Source organism: Mesoplodon densirostris, chromosome 6 (assembly GCF_025265405.1).
Source record: "Mesoplodon densirostris isolate mMesDen1 chromosome 6, mMesDen1 primary haplotype, whole genome shotgun sequence".
Taxonomy (NCBI): Eukaryota; Metazoa; Chordata; class Mammalia; order Artiodactyla; family Ziphiidae; genus Mesoplodon; species Mesoplodon densirostris.
In genome coordinates this window covers 7636466-7651033 of record NC_082666.1, presented here as the reverse complement: position 1 = coordinate 7651033, position 14568 = coordinate 7636466, and the positions used below count along the sequence as shown (strand labels likewise).

Below are 14568 nucleotides of genomic sequence, written 5' to 3'. Positions count from 1 at the left end.
CCGTGCCCTTTGTACCACCAAGTGTGCCAGGTTGCTTTCAAGATACCAAGGATGGGAAAGGGTTCCTAAGCAGCAATCCCTACACCAAGTTTATTGCCGTCCCAGAAGCACAGGTGCCAGTCTGAGATCTGCAGGAGCCTTTGGGTCTTCTGAACCTTGTGGCCCTGGAGGCCGTAAAATTTCCAAATGGAAGTGAAGGAGGAGCTGTCAAGATTTGACTCTGATGGGACTCGAACCCAGAACCTTTGAATAACCACACGAGGCCAGCTAGAAGTCCATTGCGCCACAGAGCCAGTTGCTGGATTCTTCCCACCCACCCCCCCCCCACTCACCTCTGCCTGAAACAGCCTTTTTAGCGTTCTTCTAGGTGTGGCGCCGGGCCTTTGCTGAACTCTGCTCGGGTCCGGGCGCGGACTCCAGATTCTCCGTCAACGGTGCGGTGGGGGTGCTCTCCCCGATGTCCGGACGCCCAGGTATTGGGGGTCGGGATCCAGGCAGAGCCCACCTGCCTCCTCACGGCCCCGGCGGCCTCTGCTGCCCGGCGGGGCTGCGCAGCGCGGACTACAACTCCCAGCGTGCCGCGCGGGGCGCCGCCAGGGGCCGTCGCGCGTAGGACGGGCTGGGTCGGGCGGCGTAGGGCTCGCGGAGGCTGCGCGGCGTTGCCAGCTCTGCGGCGTGCTCACCCTGGGCAAGGCGCGGCAGGCGGCGTTGCCGGCAGGCGCAGCAGGTTTGGATTGTGGGAGGCGGGCGGGAGGCGGGCGGGAGACAGGCAAGGGAGGAGCGCCGGGGCGGGCGGGGCCGGCCGAGCTGCTGGGCCGTGCAGGGCGCAGAGCCGGCGAAACGCTGCTGAGACTCGGCTCTGCGCGCCCAGGAGCGGCTGATGCTCCCCGCGCTCCCCACTCTGCTACAGCAGCCGGGCCGCATCTGGACTGCGTGCTCCGCGGCGGGGCCGACACCAGGTGAGCACAGGCTAGGACAATGGGTCCCCGGGCGGGAGAATGTGCCCGGCCGAGTCCGGGGGAGGTGGCGGTACCGGTCTGGGGTGGGGGGCGCGCCCTGCTGCTCTGTCTCCTTGCCGGGCGCTCTGCTACCCTGGCTTTTTGGGGGGTCAGGGCGGTCCGCAGTGACCCGGGATCGGGGCCCGGGAGATCTGGGCATCCCGTTCCCTCTTCGTCCCATCCCCCAGCCTTCCGGGACGGGTCCTTGCCTTCTGCCCTGGCGGGCTCTGGGAGTCCAGAGGTCTGAGGACCTTGGAGACCCTTGGCATTGGAGTTGGAGGCGCTGGTTCGGTCCCCCTCCCGGCTTTTGCTTTTCGTGTGGAGGAGGGGGAGATGGTGTAAGGGTTCCCTGTGGTCCAAACCATGTCTTCGTCCTGGCTTGGAGAATCTCAGGCTACCTCATAAACGTGACCTTCAGCCCCTCCCCAGGAATAGGGGAACCTGAAGGAAAACAGTCCCATCTGCTGCCCCTTGAGCAAGTCTGTAGAGCACCAGGAATACAGTCCAAGAGTCCTAATCTCAGCCCTGCCAGCCGTTCCTCTCCCCTTAAGCCCCAATCCCCTAAGATTCATCTGAGTGGCTTGCTGAGTGTGTTTGCGGGGGTGACTTCAAGCCCCTCTTCCTCTCCCTCAATCACCTTTCCCCTCTGAGCGGTCACCTCTCAGGCACCTCCAGGCTCTCACCTGTTTTCTCCATCGCCCTCTGTGGGCCAACAGAGGCATGGCACTGCCTGGGCCTATGGGCAGGGACTGAGCAGGGCCCCTTCTCAAGAAGCTGCCCCTTTGGGTGTTGTGGCTTGGCCTGATCATCCACAGAAACTCTGTAGGTCTCTGGGTGGGGAGTCGAGCCCGAGGCACTCAAGTCAATACCCGCTTCAAGGCATTTTGGTTGGGATCCTGGATGTCAGGAGAGTGGACTGTCTTTTGGTTGGAAGGGCCTCTGAGAGCAATTCTCATTACACCCATTGCACAGAGGGGAAGACTGAGGACTGAAGGGAAAGAGACTTGCCCAAGATCATTCAGAGAGTCATAGGCAGAGATGGGACTTAGGGGCTAGAACCCAGCCTCTGACTCTCAGCCCTGGAACTCCTCACCTCAAGTCCCATGCCTCTAGCCTGACCCTTCCCGACAGCCCCGGAAAGGGACCCAGTCCTCAGCTACCCTACTCAATATGGCCTCACTACAGGTTAACCCTTTGAGATGATAGTGGCCTGGTTGCCCGAGCCAGGAGGTAGGGGATCCAGGCATTTGGGTCCACTGACTGCCCTGTGCCCACAGGCCACAATGCTGCTTGGGGCATCTCTGGTGGGGCTGCTGCTGTTCTCCAAGCTTGTGCTGAAGCTGCCCTGGACCCAAGTAGGGTTCTCCCTGCTGTTCCTCTACCTGGGGTCCGGTGGCTGGCGCTTCGTCCGAGTCTTCATCAAGACCATCAGGCGTGATATCTTGTGAGTACCTGGTATAACCCTTCCTGGGCTTCCTACACTATGCTGGGCTCCTAATCCCCCAAATCTCCCCAGGCCAGACCCTATGGTCTCTACCAGCACAGGGCACCCAGGCCCCAAAGGAACAGTCTCTGTTCCCCACCCTTCCCCTTGCAATAGTATGTGGTACCTCCATTGCCAAGGTCACAGTCTCCTCCCAGGGAATCTCCTTAACTTGGTGCTCTTTAGCCTGGGGCAGACTTGGGGGCCTGGGACATACATCAAACACCGGACGTGTTGAGGAGACATCTGTAAGGAGTCCTAAGAACATGCTATATAACTTGTGAGAGGATGAAGAAGAACCCTGTGGAGAAGGCCCTGTCCTCCAGCTGGCATGAGTCTGAGAGGGCACTGAGTTCTAGAGCAGGCCCTGAATCATGTCAGGGAGAACCTGCTTCCCAGAGAAAGTCAGGGATGGTCCATTAAACACCTGCTGCTACCTTCTCTGTGAAGAGCGCTGAGCTGACTCTGGGGCCTGGGGTGGGGACGGGAATGAGGCCGCCCCAGACCTGTGCCAAGCTTCGACTGGTCAGGGAGACCGGAAGGGGACACAGTCAATCCCTAAACTGGCAGTGCCATGCGGGCAGAGACCCTGTCAGTCTTAATCACGGTAGTATCCCCGTGCCCAGCACCCTGACCCACACCCAGAACAGGTGGCTCGGCGTTTGTCAATCTGAGTTGATTGCAAAAGGAGGTTTCGAGTGGCCACTGCGGGAAGGGTGGTCGCAGCAGAGAGCTGTGGGAGCGTGAACAAAGGGAGATGGCTTCCGGCCCGGGCCCTCGGGAATCAGAGGAGGCCTCCTGGAGGAAAAGCAGTTGTACTTGAGCGTCACCTCAAGGAAGTGGGAGCAGGGGATTCCAGCCAGAGGGCACGGCATCAGCAAAGGCACAGAGGCTGGGGGGCCAGGAGGGTTCAGGGGTCAGAGGTGGCACGGGTGGGGCAGGAAAGGAGGATGTTGCCAAGTGATTCCACAAACACTTATTGAACATCTACCCTGTGCCTGGCACTGAGCAGCGCCTGGGGGCAATATGGTGAACAGGGCGGACCTTGCTGGGCTCACCGGGAGGGAGACGGGACAAATCGCAAACTCGTCCTTTTTCACTGCGGCAGTTACGGGGAGAGGGACGATACGGGGGTGTAGGAGGTCCAGGAGGAGGAGTTTGGACTTTGACTTGGGGCCCTGTAGTCGTGGAAGTCCCCAGCAGAGCAGCAGACTCAGAGCAGAGCTTAGAGGGTACTAGGAGTTGAACTCTGGAGCCGGGCAGGACTGAGGTTCAAATGTCAGACTGCCACGTTCCACCCGTAAAGCCCAGAGCAAACCCTGGCACCAGTTTCCTCCTCTGAACCGGGGAGGGAGTAATCGCCCGGGTCCCTGCTGTTATGGGGTCCCTAATGTTATCGTGCAGCATCAGTGAGCCGCTGCGTGTATCGCTGCCCCGCACACAGGTGCTGGGAAAGGGGTGTCACTCGTGATCAGACCAGGGCCTCCGGACCCCCACTCCCAAGCCCAGCAGTCACAGCTCCCTTGCTCATCCCTCTCCCGCCCCACACCCAGCGGCGGCATAGTGCTCCTGAAGGTGAAGGTCAAGGTCCGACGCTACCTGCGGGAGCGGTGCACGGTGCCCATCTTGTTCGCCTCCACAGTCCAGCGCCACCCGGACAAGACGGCCCTGATCTTCGAGGGCACGGACACCCGCTGGACCTTCTGCCAGCTGGATGACTACTCAAGCGGCGTGGCCAACTTCCTGCAGGCGCGGGGCCTGGCCTCGGGCGACGTGGTCGCCCTCTTCATGGAGAACCGCAATGAGTTTGTGGGCCTGTGGCTGGGCATGGCCAAGCTGGGCGTGGAGGCGGCGCTCATCAACACCAACCTCCGGCGAGACGCGCTGCGCCACTGCCTGACCTCCTCCCAGGCCCGGGCCCTCATCTTTGGCAGCGAGATGGCCCCAGGTAAGCCCCGAAGGGGCAGGGGATAGGCAGGGAGTCCCACGGGACCGCCACAACCCTCCCCCTCCAGCCCTGGGAGAGTCTGTGTGGCTCACCGGTTAAGGGCATGAGCCCTGGAGTCAGATGGCCTGGGCTCTGCCCCTGGTAGGCTGGAGACCCGAGTGAGACCCTGTGCTTCAGTCTCCTCACCATAGCACCTGCCTCCTGCTGTTTTCAGGGAGACACTTCACCTGAAGCATTAACAAAGTGGCCGATGCTAGGTGACCCCTCAGACATAATGGTAACTGTTCTTGTGACTAACTAGGCCTCATCTATAACATGGGAACAAGAATCTGTTCCCTGCTCTCCTGCAGAGCTTATGTTTATTGGCTGCTGCGTTGGGCAACTGACCACGTGCTGAGTTTGGGGCTTTACAGAAGCAGCTCTAATCTCCACTAAGCCTGGCGAGGTAGAGATTGTCATCTTGGCTTTACAGATGAGGAGACCGAGGTTCAGAGTGGCGTGAGGCACTCACCCAGAGCCACACAGCTGTTAAGTGACAGAACTGGGATTTGATCTTGGGCTTGACCATGGTGTCCCTGTTCTTTCTCCCCATGCTGCTGTGACTGTGGAATAATGGGCAGGAGAGGTCCTTAAGATGCTGAAAGGGGAGGAGGAAAGATGCAGCAGGGAGAGGGGAGAGGGTTGGACAGGTCAAGAGGAAGCCAGAGGAGTTGTGGCCCAGTGGGCCAGACTGGCCTGCGCTCAGGGCGGGTGAGTATCTGGACATGTGTAGTGCACAGGAGAGCCTGAGAGAAGGTTCCCACCCTCTGAAGAGACTGGAGGGCTGCTAGCCTCTGACCCCCCCACTCCTCCCTCCTAACCAGTCCCCCGTAGACTAGCATAGTACAGTGGGTAGGGCCATAGTAAGCCTTGGTGTGAGGTAGAGCTGGCTTTGAGTCCCAGCTCCAGCACATTCTAGCTGTGAGTGAATCCCTCCCATTCTCAGAGCCTCAATTTTCTCATCTGTAAAATGGGCTGTTATCGGTACCTGTTTCCTGGGGTGTGTGAGCAGGAGCATGCATGTAAAGAGCCCGTAGCTTAGTTAGCCAGCAGCTAACGGGAGCCGTTGCTCCTCTCAGCATCTTCCTTCCGACGAGGTCCCAGGTGCTTCACTCATCTCTCTGCCCTACCAGCCAGACTCCCCTGACAACATGCTCAGCCCCGGCACAAGCAGAGGTCCTGGGAACACGGGGTGTCCTGGCCTGCCTTGCTGATCTACCTTGTTTCCCCCACAGCTGTCCTTGAGATCTGTGCCAGCCTGGACCCCTCCGTGAGCCTCTTCTGCACCGGTCCCTGGGAGGCCAGCGCAGTGCCCACCGGCACGGAGCACCTGGACCCCCTGCTAGAAGATGCCCCTAAGCACCTGCCCAGCCGCCCCAACAAGGGCTTTGTAGGTGGGCCCCTCACCCCCCCAGGGGGGTTCTAAGATGGCCAGGGACAGAGCAGTGGCTTCAAGGCCTGGGTTCTTCTGTAAACTTGCTGTGTGACCTGGAGTGAGTCATGTCACCTCCCTTTTCCATCCGGGAAAATGAGGACAGTAATCCTGGGCTTACTACGAAGGCTGCATGAGCTGATGTGTGTGAAAGTGCCAGGCACACAAAACGCAGTTCTTCAACAGCCTTCGTTGATGCCTGACATGTGCAGGATCACGAGCCCAGGAGCCTGCCTTGCCTGAGTTCGGGCTGCGCTTGGACCAGGGCCGAGACCCTTTGCATAGTCACCCACCACCTGTTCAGTGCAGGCCCCTGTTGGTCTGTGATCCCCTCCCTGCTCTGGGCTGCTTCCCCCCAACTTCTAGGCAGCCTTCCAGACCCTCTCACCTCTCCTCCTGCCCACTCCAGCCTGCCTTCTGGAGCCCACGGCTTGCTGCATCGCCTGGGGGTTCAGAGCCTGGGCCAAGTTCATATCCCAGCTCTACTGCTTCCCTTGTATGAGCCTGAACACCTGAGCTGCCCTTTGAGCTTTGGTTCCCAGAGCCATAAAATTGGGGATGGCAACAGAACCTGTGTTTGAGGGTTGGAAAAGGTCCAGTGGAAAGCTAGGGTATGACCGGAAGTGCTCAGTAACTGGTTGTCATCGTCATTATCGTTAACCTCTGCCATGTGTGGATATGGTCTGCTGGGCGCTTTTGTAAAGCTCCTTGAGGGTGGGACTCTGGCTGGTTGAGCCTGGTGCCAAGCCTAGGGCTGACATACTGCATGCGCCCTGAGAACGTGAGATAGTTACTATATAACGTGCAGAGGCATTCCTGACCTCCTGGAGCCTCCAGCCTGGTGGGGCTGACCTCACACAGAAACCATAACGTGACAATCCCTGGTCCTGGCAGTGGGGGAATACAGAAATGGTCAGTGGTGCAAAAGCTACCTCTGCACCTGTCTTCCTGCAGCTAACCCTCCCCACACAGTAGGCATCACCTCCGAGAAGCCCTCCCTGGCGCCACCTCCCCTCCCTGGAGCCTGGGTCAAGCGCTGCTGCTGGGCTTTGGCAGGCCCTGTGCTTCCCAACACTCTGCGCTCAGTATTGGAAATACCCGTGTCCTCATCTTCCTGTCCCACTTGGCTCTCATCTCCACCCAGGCATCACTGATGTCTCCTCGGGCCTGGCACAGAGCGAGGGGTCAGCAAAAGTTCATTGAAGGAAGCAGGGCAGGCGTTAGAGCAGAGAGTGGTGCCTGGGGTCATCAGTGTAGGCTTCCTGGAGGAGGTGTGATGGGAGTGGGTGTTGAGTGACGTACACCTACAGATGTCCGCCTGCCTGACTCTGTGCCCAGCCCTGTGCTGCCCCCTCTCACGGCCGTTCCTGTGTCTGTTTTCTTCAGATAAGCTCTTCTACATCTACACGTCAGGCACCACAGGGCTGCCCAAAGCTGCCATCGTGGTGCACAGCAGGTAAGGGGAAGGTGCCCTGGGGGCGAGGCCTGGGGATGGTGGGGCCTCGGAGCCGCTCCTCCTTCCTTTCCAGCAGCCCACAGAGCCCTTGGCCCTCTGCCCTCCCAGGTATTACCGCATGGCTGCCCTGGTGTACTACGGCTTCCGCATGCGGCCCGACGACATCGTCTACGACTGTCTCCCCCTCTACCACTCTGCAGGTATCCCAGGCCTGTCCATTCAACCTCCAGCACCCCCAGAGTCTTGGAAGCCCCACCCTTCTTGGCAGGCAGCATGTTGCTGTAGAAACATTTGAGCTTTGGAGTCAAATCTGGGTTCAAATACAGACGTGGGCATTGATCTCTGAATGAAAGTGGCCACACCAGCAAAAGTGGTGTGTGTGGCTGTGTCCCGCAGGGCACCTGGGCTGGTCTGACCATTCAGGTCACTTCCACAGGTATGCACAGTCTTAGGAGCTGCTTGGTCTTAGGAGCTTTTAGAAAGACAGAGATGGAATAAATGTAATTCCTGCCCTCAAGGTGCTTAGGGTTTGGGTATGTGTGTTTGGGGCAGGATGAATGATGGGACCCTACCCTGACTCTTAATACAAGAAATGGCATTGAGTATGGGGAGAGGCAGGGAGCAGGAGCTCAATTCAAGGGAAGAGCCCAGTGATGGCCTGGAAGGCTTCCTGGAGGAGGTGCACCCAAGGCAGGCAGATGTGAGGTGCAGAAGCTAGGTGGGCTAGCTCAGTGCCCCCTGGCTGAATAGTAGCGTTACGGGTATGGGAGCAGGAGCTTGGGGCCAGCTCCAGAGGCTCGGGACAGTCTAAGGAGTGCATACTTAATCCTATAGGCACTGGGAAGCCATGGAAGGTGTCTGACTGGCGAGAGGGATGTGACCAGTTAGTGTTGGAGGGACAGGACAGGAGAGAGGAAGGGAAAGAGCCTTTGAGGAGGTTGGGCTGTATAAGAGGAGACTCTGGAGGGAAGGGTCTCCTGTCTACCTGACCTCTGAGGCCCACCCCTCTGCCTTCAGGAAACATCGTGGGAATTGGGCAGTGCCTGCTCCATGGCATGACGGTGGTGATCCGGAAGAAGTTCTCAGCTTCCCGCTTCTGGGACGATTGTATCAAATACAACTGCACAGTGAGTGAGAGGGGAAGGGGATGTGCATCCCTGTCCCCTCGTGACCCTCCCACCAGGTCTACCCAGGGACATCTGTCTCACAGCTGAGGGCAGCCAGGCATTTATTTGGGGCAGCACTCCCATTGTTCAGATGGGGAGACTGAGGCCCAGAGAGGGAAGGGATTGCAGAGCCGGCCCCTTGGGGTAGTAGGGGTAGGGGCTTGGGGGGCTGGGGGGCAGTGAGGTAAGAGTAGCCTCAGGGGCCCAGACTCACGCCAGGTCCACCCCCAGATCGTGCAGTACATCGGCGAACTCTGCCGCTACCTCCTGAACCAGCCACCCCGGGAGGTGGAAAACCAGCACCGGGTGCGCATGGCGCTCGGCAACGGCCTCCGGCAGTCCATCTGGACCAACTTTTGTAGCCGCTTCCACATCGCCCAGGTGGCTGAGTTTTACGGGGCCACTGAGTGCAACTGCAGCCTGGGCAACTTCGACGGCCAGGTGCGGCCCAGGTTGGATGGACCACAGAAGGCATGGGTGGCAGAGGGGAGAGCAGAGTTCCAGTGTGGGAGTGTGGGTGCTGGAGGCCCCCCGCAGCCCCCAGACTGTCCAGTTTCAGGCCCATGGTGGGAACACCTGGGCCCGAGTCTCGGCCTTTGCAGGTGGGGGCCTGTGGATTCAACAGCCGCATCCTGGCTTTCGTGTACCCCATCCGGCTGGTTCGCGTCAACGAGGACACCATGGAGCTGATCCGGGGGCCTGATGGCATTTGCCTTCCCTGCCAGCCAGGTCTACCCTAGGGTTGCAGTTGGGGTCAGAGTGGGAGGGGCTGACTCAGGAGGGAGATGGGGCCGGTGGGTAGGGAGCCCCATCCTGGTCATCAGCCAGAAGTCAGCTCTTCTCTCAGGGCTACTAGGCATTTATTTCTTCATCCGTGCATCCAGTCACCGTCCCATCCACCCAGTCCATTCGTGCACTTCCATGTCGTGGACCCTGGGCCCAGGCCGCCTCAGCCCCCCAGCTCTGTGCCTGAGCCCCTCACCTGCACGTGGTTGTCCTGAGGAGTCCATGTGGTTCAGAACGTAAAGCTCTTTAAGCAGAGCCAGGGCCCGGCGAGTGCTGGCTCTGGTTAGGCCTTCCACGTAGGGCTTGACCGCCCTTTCATTTGTTTGTTCGACCTTCCATCCATCTGTTCAGTGACCAGACTTTACCGAGATGCGCCCTGCCCTTGGGGCTCCCGGGGTGGGGTGGGGAGAAGTGGGCATTTCTGTGGACAGCTGCAGGGCGCACTTAGTGTGAAACAGACCCCAGGGCGGGTCTGACCCCGCCTCCCCTGCCCACAGGTGAGCCGGGCCAGCTGGTGGGCACCATCATCCAGCAGGACCCCCTGCGGCGCTTCGACGGCTACCTCAACCAGGGCGCCAACAACAAGAAGATCGCCAAGGATGTCTTCAAGAAGGGGGACCAGGCCTACCTCACCGGTGGGTGGGCACCTCTCCCTAGGCCTTTGCCGCCCCTCGGGGAGGGGGGAGGAGGAAGGGGCCTTTCACCACCCTCCGAGAGCACCTCCCCGGGACCCGCCGGGCCCCAGCTCACCCAGCTCCCCTCTAGGTGACGTGCTGGTAATGGACGAGCTGGGCTACCTGTACTTCCGGGACCGCACGGGGGACACCTTCCGCTGGAAAGGCGAGAACGTGTCCACCACGGAGGTGGAGGGCGCGCTCAGCCGCCTGCTGGCCATGGCCGACGTGGCCGTGTATGGCGTCGAGGTGCCAGGTACCCGGGGAGGCGGGAGGTGCCGGGCATGTGTGCGGAGGGGCCGCAGGGGCCATCGCCAGCCGCTCACTGTCCACTCTGCCACCCCCAGGAACTGAGGGCCGGGCCGGCATGGCCGCTGTGGCCAGCCCCTCCAGCAGCTGTGACCTGGAGCGCTTAGCCCAGCTCCTGGAGAAGGAGCTGCCCCCGTACGCCCGCCCCATCTTCCTGCGCTTCCTGCCTGAGCTGCACAAAACAGGTCTGTCCCCACCCCGGACCCCAGCTCCAACTCGTAGGTGCCAGGCCTAGGCCCCTTCCTGGGTCCTTCTGAGAGGCCGGGGTGCCTGTCGTTTTCCCTTCACCCACAGCCTTGCCAAGTGGTTGGTAACCTGACCTACCTGTGAGCAGACCCAGGCTTCAGGGAGAGAGGGTGCATCCGTTCTCAGTGGGACAAATACCGACTGAGTGTCTAGTCTGCTCCAGGCACTGTGCTAGGCCCTGGGGGTATAGGTGACAAATTCCGGCAGGACCTGTGCCTTCTGGGAGCTTCTAGAGCAGCAGGGGAGGCAGCCACAGGATAAGGAATTCCAAAGACAAAGAATGGAATGCAGGGCTTCCCTGGAGGCACAGTAGTTGAGAGTCCGCCTGCCGATGCAGGGGACACGGGTTCGTGCCCCGGTCCGGGAAGATCCCACATGCCGCGGAGCGGCTGGGCCCGTGAGCCATGGCTGCTGAGCCTGCGCGTCCGGAGCCTGTGCTCCACAACGGGAGAGGCCACAACAGTGAGAGGCCCACGTACCACACACACACAAAAAAGAATGGAATGCAGATCAAACGGACAGGAAAGTGAATGAGGGGGTTGGGGGTGACTGGGAGGCTCCCCTGAGGAGGTGCAGCTTCAGCGGAGACCTGAGAGAGAGAGGGAGGGAGGGAGGACTTCTTGGGGGTGGGAGGCCTTCCGGGCTCTGGGAACAGCCACTGCGGAGTCCCTGAGGCAGGGAGGCGCTTGGCTGCTAGAGGAATGAAAGGAGGCCCCCGAAGCTGGAGCAGTGAGGGGTGGGCAGCGGCATGAGGCAGGATGGCGAGGGCGGCAGGGGCCTTGTGGGCCGGGGAGGTGGGCTTGGACTATACCGGGGGCAGTAGGGAACCACAGAAGTGTTTGAGCAAGGTAGTGACCTGGTCAGATTCGTGTCCTGTGTGGAGGCTGGGGGAGGCTGCAGGTGGCCCAGGGGAAGGGGCGAGCGGTGGGTCCACCGGCACACGGCGGGGTGGTGCCATCCTTCTGTCTGTCGGCCCTCTCGGGAGCTTCTCTGGGCAGGAAGCTCTGAGGCTCATGCCCTGACCTCCCCTCCACTCTCCTCAGCCCTTGCTGCCTGTCCTGGCTTCCCCACTGCTCGACCTCTCCCTGGCTGCTCAGCCCGGCCACCCCCAGGGCGTCATCGTGTCAGCCCTGCCTGGATGGAAGGCCTTCCCTGACTAACGTGGCCCCTGGGCACACCTGAAGCTCTGGGGAGGGTCGGTCGCGGACACTGGTACTGTGCTCAGGACCAAGACTGCGAGCTTCCTGAGGACTGGGCAGCCGCTGTGACTTCGTGTCCAGGAGGGACAGGTTGCTGTCAGACCTCAGGCTTCAGACAAGCTTTGCTGCAGAACACCCTCAAACTTACTTAGGGCTCAAAACAGCCATTTTATTTGCTCACAATTTGTGGGTCAGCAGTTTGGGGTTAAGTTCAGCTGAGTGTTCTTCTGTTGGCCCCATCGAGGGTCAAATAGTGCCATCGGGTGTAAGAGGGCCTCCCTCACGTGGGGCTTCCGGCTGGTTAGCTCTGCAGTGATGCCCACAGAACGGTGGTGATGGCAGCGTGCTCTCTCTGTGCTCTGCGCTCTCCATCATGGCAGCTACCAGCCCCAGGCAGCTGTTGAGCACTTGAAATGGGACCAGTGTGACGCGGAAACTGAATTTTAAATTTCGTTTCATTTTAATTAAATTTGCATAGCCACATATGGCCAGTGACTACCCACTTAGCGCCGGTCTAAGCGGCCCTTCCTGGGGTGGTTCTGCTCTGTTCCATGTGGTTTCTCCTCCTTCAGAGACTAGACTGGTCTCAGGGCACCCCGAGAGGGTGGGGATGGAAGCTGCAAGGCCCCTTGAGGCCTAGACCACCCACAACATGGCCTCTTCCGCATTCTCTGAGTCAGAGCCAGTTGTAAGGCAAGTCTGGATTCAAGTAGCCGTTGAGAAAGACTCCATCTCTTGCTGGGAGAAGTGACCAGTCCACGTGGCAGAGGAGTACCTGGGGAGAAGCTGTAGCCATTTCTGGCATCTATCACACCTGGGTTCAAATCCCAGCTCCACTGCTTACGAGCAGTGTGACGTTGGCTGAGATATGTGCCTCTGAGCATCAGTCTTCTCATCTGTAGAGGGGCTAAGACCGTTGATTGAAAGAAGCATAATTTATATTACATACTATTAAGGGGAAAAAACACTAATTGAGCTGTTTCAGAGATGCTGAAATCTGAAATCTTGTGCATCTTAGAATCCATAGAATATGGTTGCGCACCTGCCCCTGGGGTTGATGTGCAGATTGCATGAGATCACGTCTGTACCTGGGAGGTGCTCAGATGAAAGGGAGCCATCAGGGAAGACCTGCGTTCTGGTCCTCACTCTGCTGTCGCTCAGCATGTGGCCCTGAACGAATAGCTTCTCTTCGGGTCTCCGTTTCCCTGTCTGCAAAAGGGTGGGTAACTCGGCCCCTACCCCTTTGCCGGGGCTGCTCTGAGGAGTGATACATAATGTAATGGATGGAGCCTTTGCAAACTGTAGAGGGCTGTGCCCCTCCTCCCACGCCTCCCCTTTCCGGTGTCCTCTGCAGCCCTCCTCAACCCTGGCGGGAGGGCGGGTGCCGAGAGCTCGGGCCCCTGCCCTGCACCCTCTGACCTTTCTTCCCCCTTGTCTTCTCTCTCCCTCAGGGACCTTCAAGGTACAGAAGACAGACCTGCGGAAGGAGGGCTTTGACCCAACAGTTGTGAAAGACCCACTGTTCTACCTGGATGTCCGGAAGGGCCGCTATGTCCCTCTGGACCAAGAGGCCTACACTCGCATCCAGGCAGGCGAGGAGAAGCTGTGATTTGCCCCGAGTCCCTCTGAGGGCCACCGGATGCTGGACCCAGAGCACCAGCTCCCACCCCAGAGGGCTCCTGGGCAAAGCCAGACCAAAGCAAGAAGGGCCTGGCCTCACAGCCCCGAGGTGCCGGCCCCCACCCCTCAAAACTGCCAAGGGACTCACTGCTGCCTCCCCCTCCCCGCGAGGCTTTCTGTGAAAGCCTCATCTCCATGTTGTGTCTTCAGGGGGCCTCTGGGCCCCAGGCTGAGACTGAGACTGGGCCCCTCAGGATGATGTCTTAGGGCAGGACAGGGGAGGTGGACGGTCACCAAGCACTCTCCAGAGAACAGGCAGCTTGTAGATGGGACCAGGGCAGAAGCCCCCAGACTCAGGAAGCCAGCAGAGTGGGCGGGGGCAGGGGTGGCCATTGATCAGGTGCCCGAATAGGATCCAGGCCCTGGAGCCACTCAAGCGTCCTCAGCCCTGCCGGTGCCTGCCTGTAGCAGGCGGCCTGGACGGGGCACCCCTCTCATCCTCCTCTCTGGGTGCCTGCCTGGCTGTCCCTCAGGCGGGGCCTTTCCGTCTTTGTGGGTCTGTCCTTGTCACCTCCTCCATCTCCGTCCTGGCCTGGCTATGAAAGGAGAAAGGGGTGGGGGGCACTCAGGGGCCAATAAACTCTGCCTTCCTCCCCCTGCCTGTGTGCATGCCACCTGAGCTCACCCCAGCCTGCTCAGGCCCCAAGTCCTGCCCCATTCACTCACTCCCTCCATTCATTCGTTCATTTGGACTGAGGGATATAGCAGGTTATCTTAGATGGGGGGCAGTTCCCACCTGAGCCTGGCAGGGTGTTTTTTTTTTTTTTTTTTTTTTTTTTTGCGGTATGCGGGCCTCTCACTGTTGTGGCCTCCCCCGTTGCGGAGCACAGGCTCCGGACGCGCAGGCTCCGGACGCGCAGGCTCAGCGGCCATGGCTCACGGGCCCAGCCGCTCCGCGGCATATGGGATCCTCCCAGACCGGGGCACGAACCCGTATCCCCTGCATCGGCAGGCGGACTCTCAACCACTTGCACCACCAGGGAGGCCCCTGGCAGGGTGTTTTAACAGCATGATCTTGAGGGTCTAAACCAGCTGTGTCACTTAATGAGCTTGTGGCCTTGGGCAAGTGACTTTGTCTTCTCTGCGACAAGGGAATGATCAGTTAGGATTCAGAGAGCTAAAGGGAGCCAGTATGAGGAAAGGGCTGTTCAG

General features: G+C 59.8%; 1 protein-coding gene across 1 annotated transcript; it reads left to right on the top strand.

Moving 5' to 3' along the window:
* Positions 1–785: 785 nt before the first annotated feature.
* SLC27A4 (solute carrier family 27 member 4) lies at positions 786–14110 on the top strand. The gene is made up of 13 exons (XM_060100619.1): positions 786–959; positions 2276–2442; positions 4035–4429; positions 5704–5862; positions 7287–7356; positions 7465–7556; positions 8374–8483; positions 8754–8963; positions 9125–9251; positions 9806–9943; positions 10074–10238; positions 10330–10476; positions 13188–14110. The coding sequence occupies exons 2-13, from the start codon at positions 2282–2284 to the stop codon at positions 13343–13345; spliced, it is 1932 nt and encodes a 643-aa protein (XP_059956602.1). The 5' UTR covers positions 786–959; positions 2276–2281; the 3' UTR covers positions 13346–14110.
* The last annotated feature ends 458 nt before the right edge of the window (positions 14111–14568 follow it).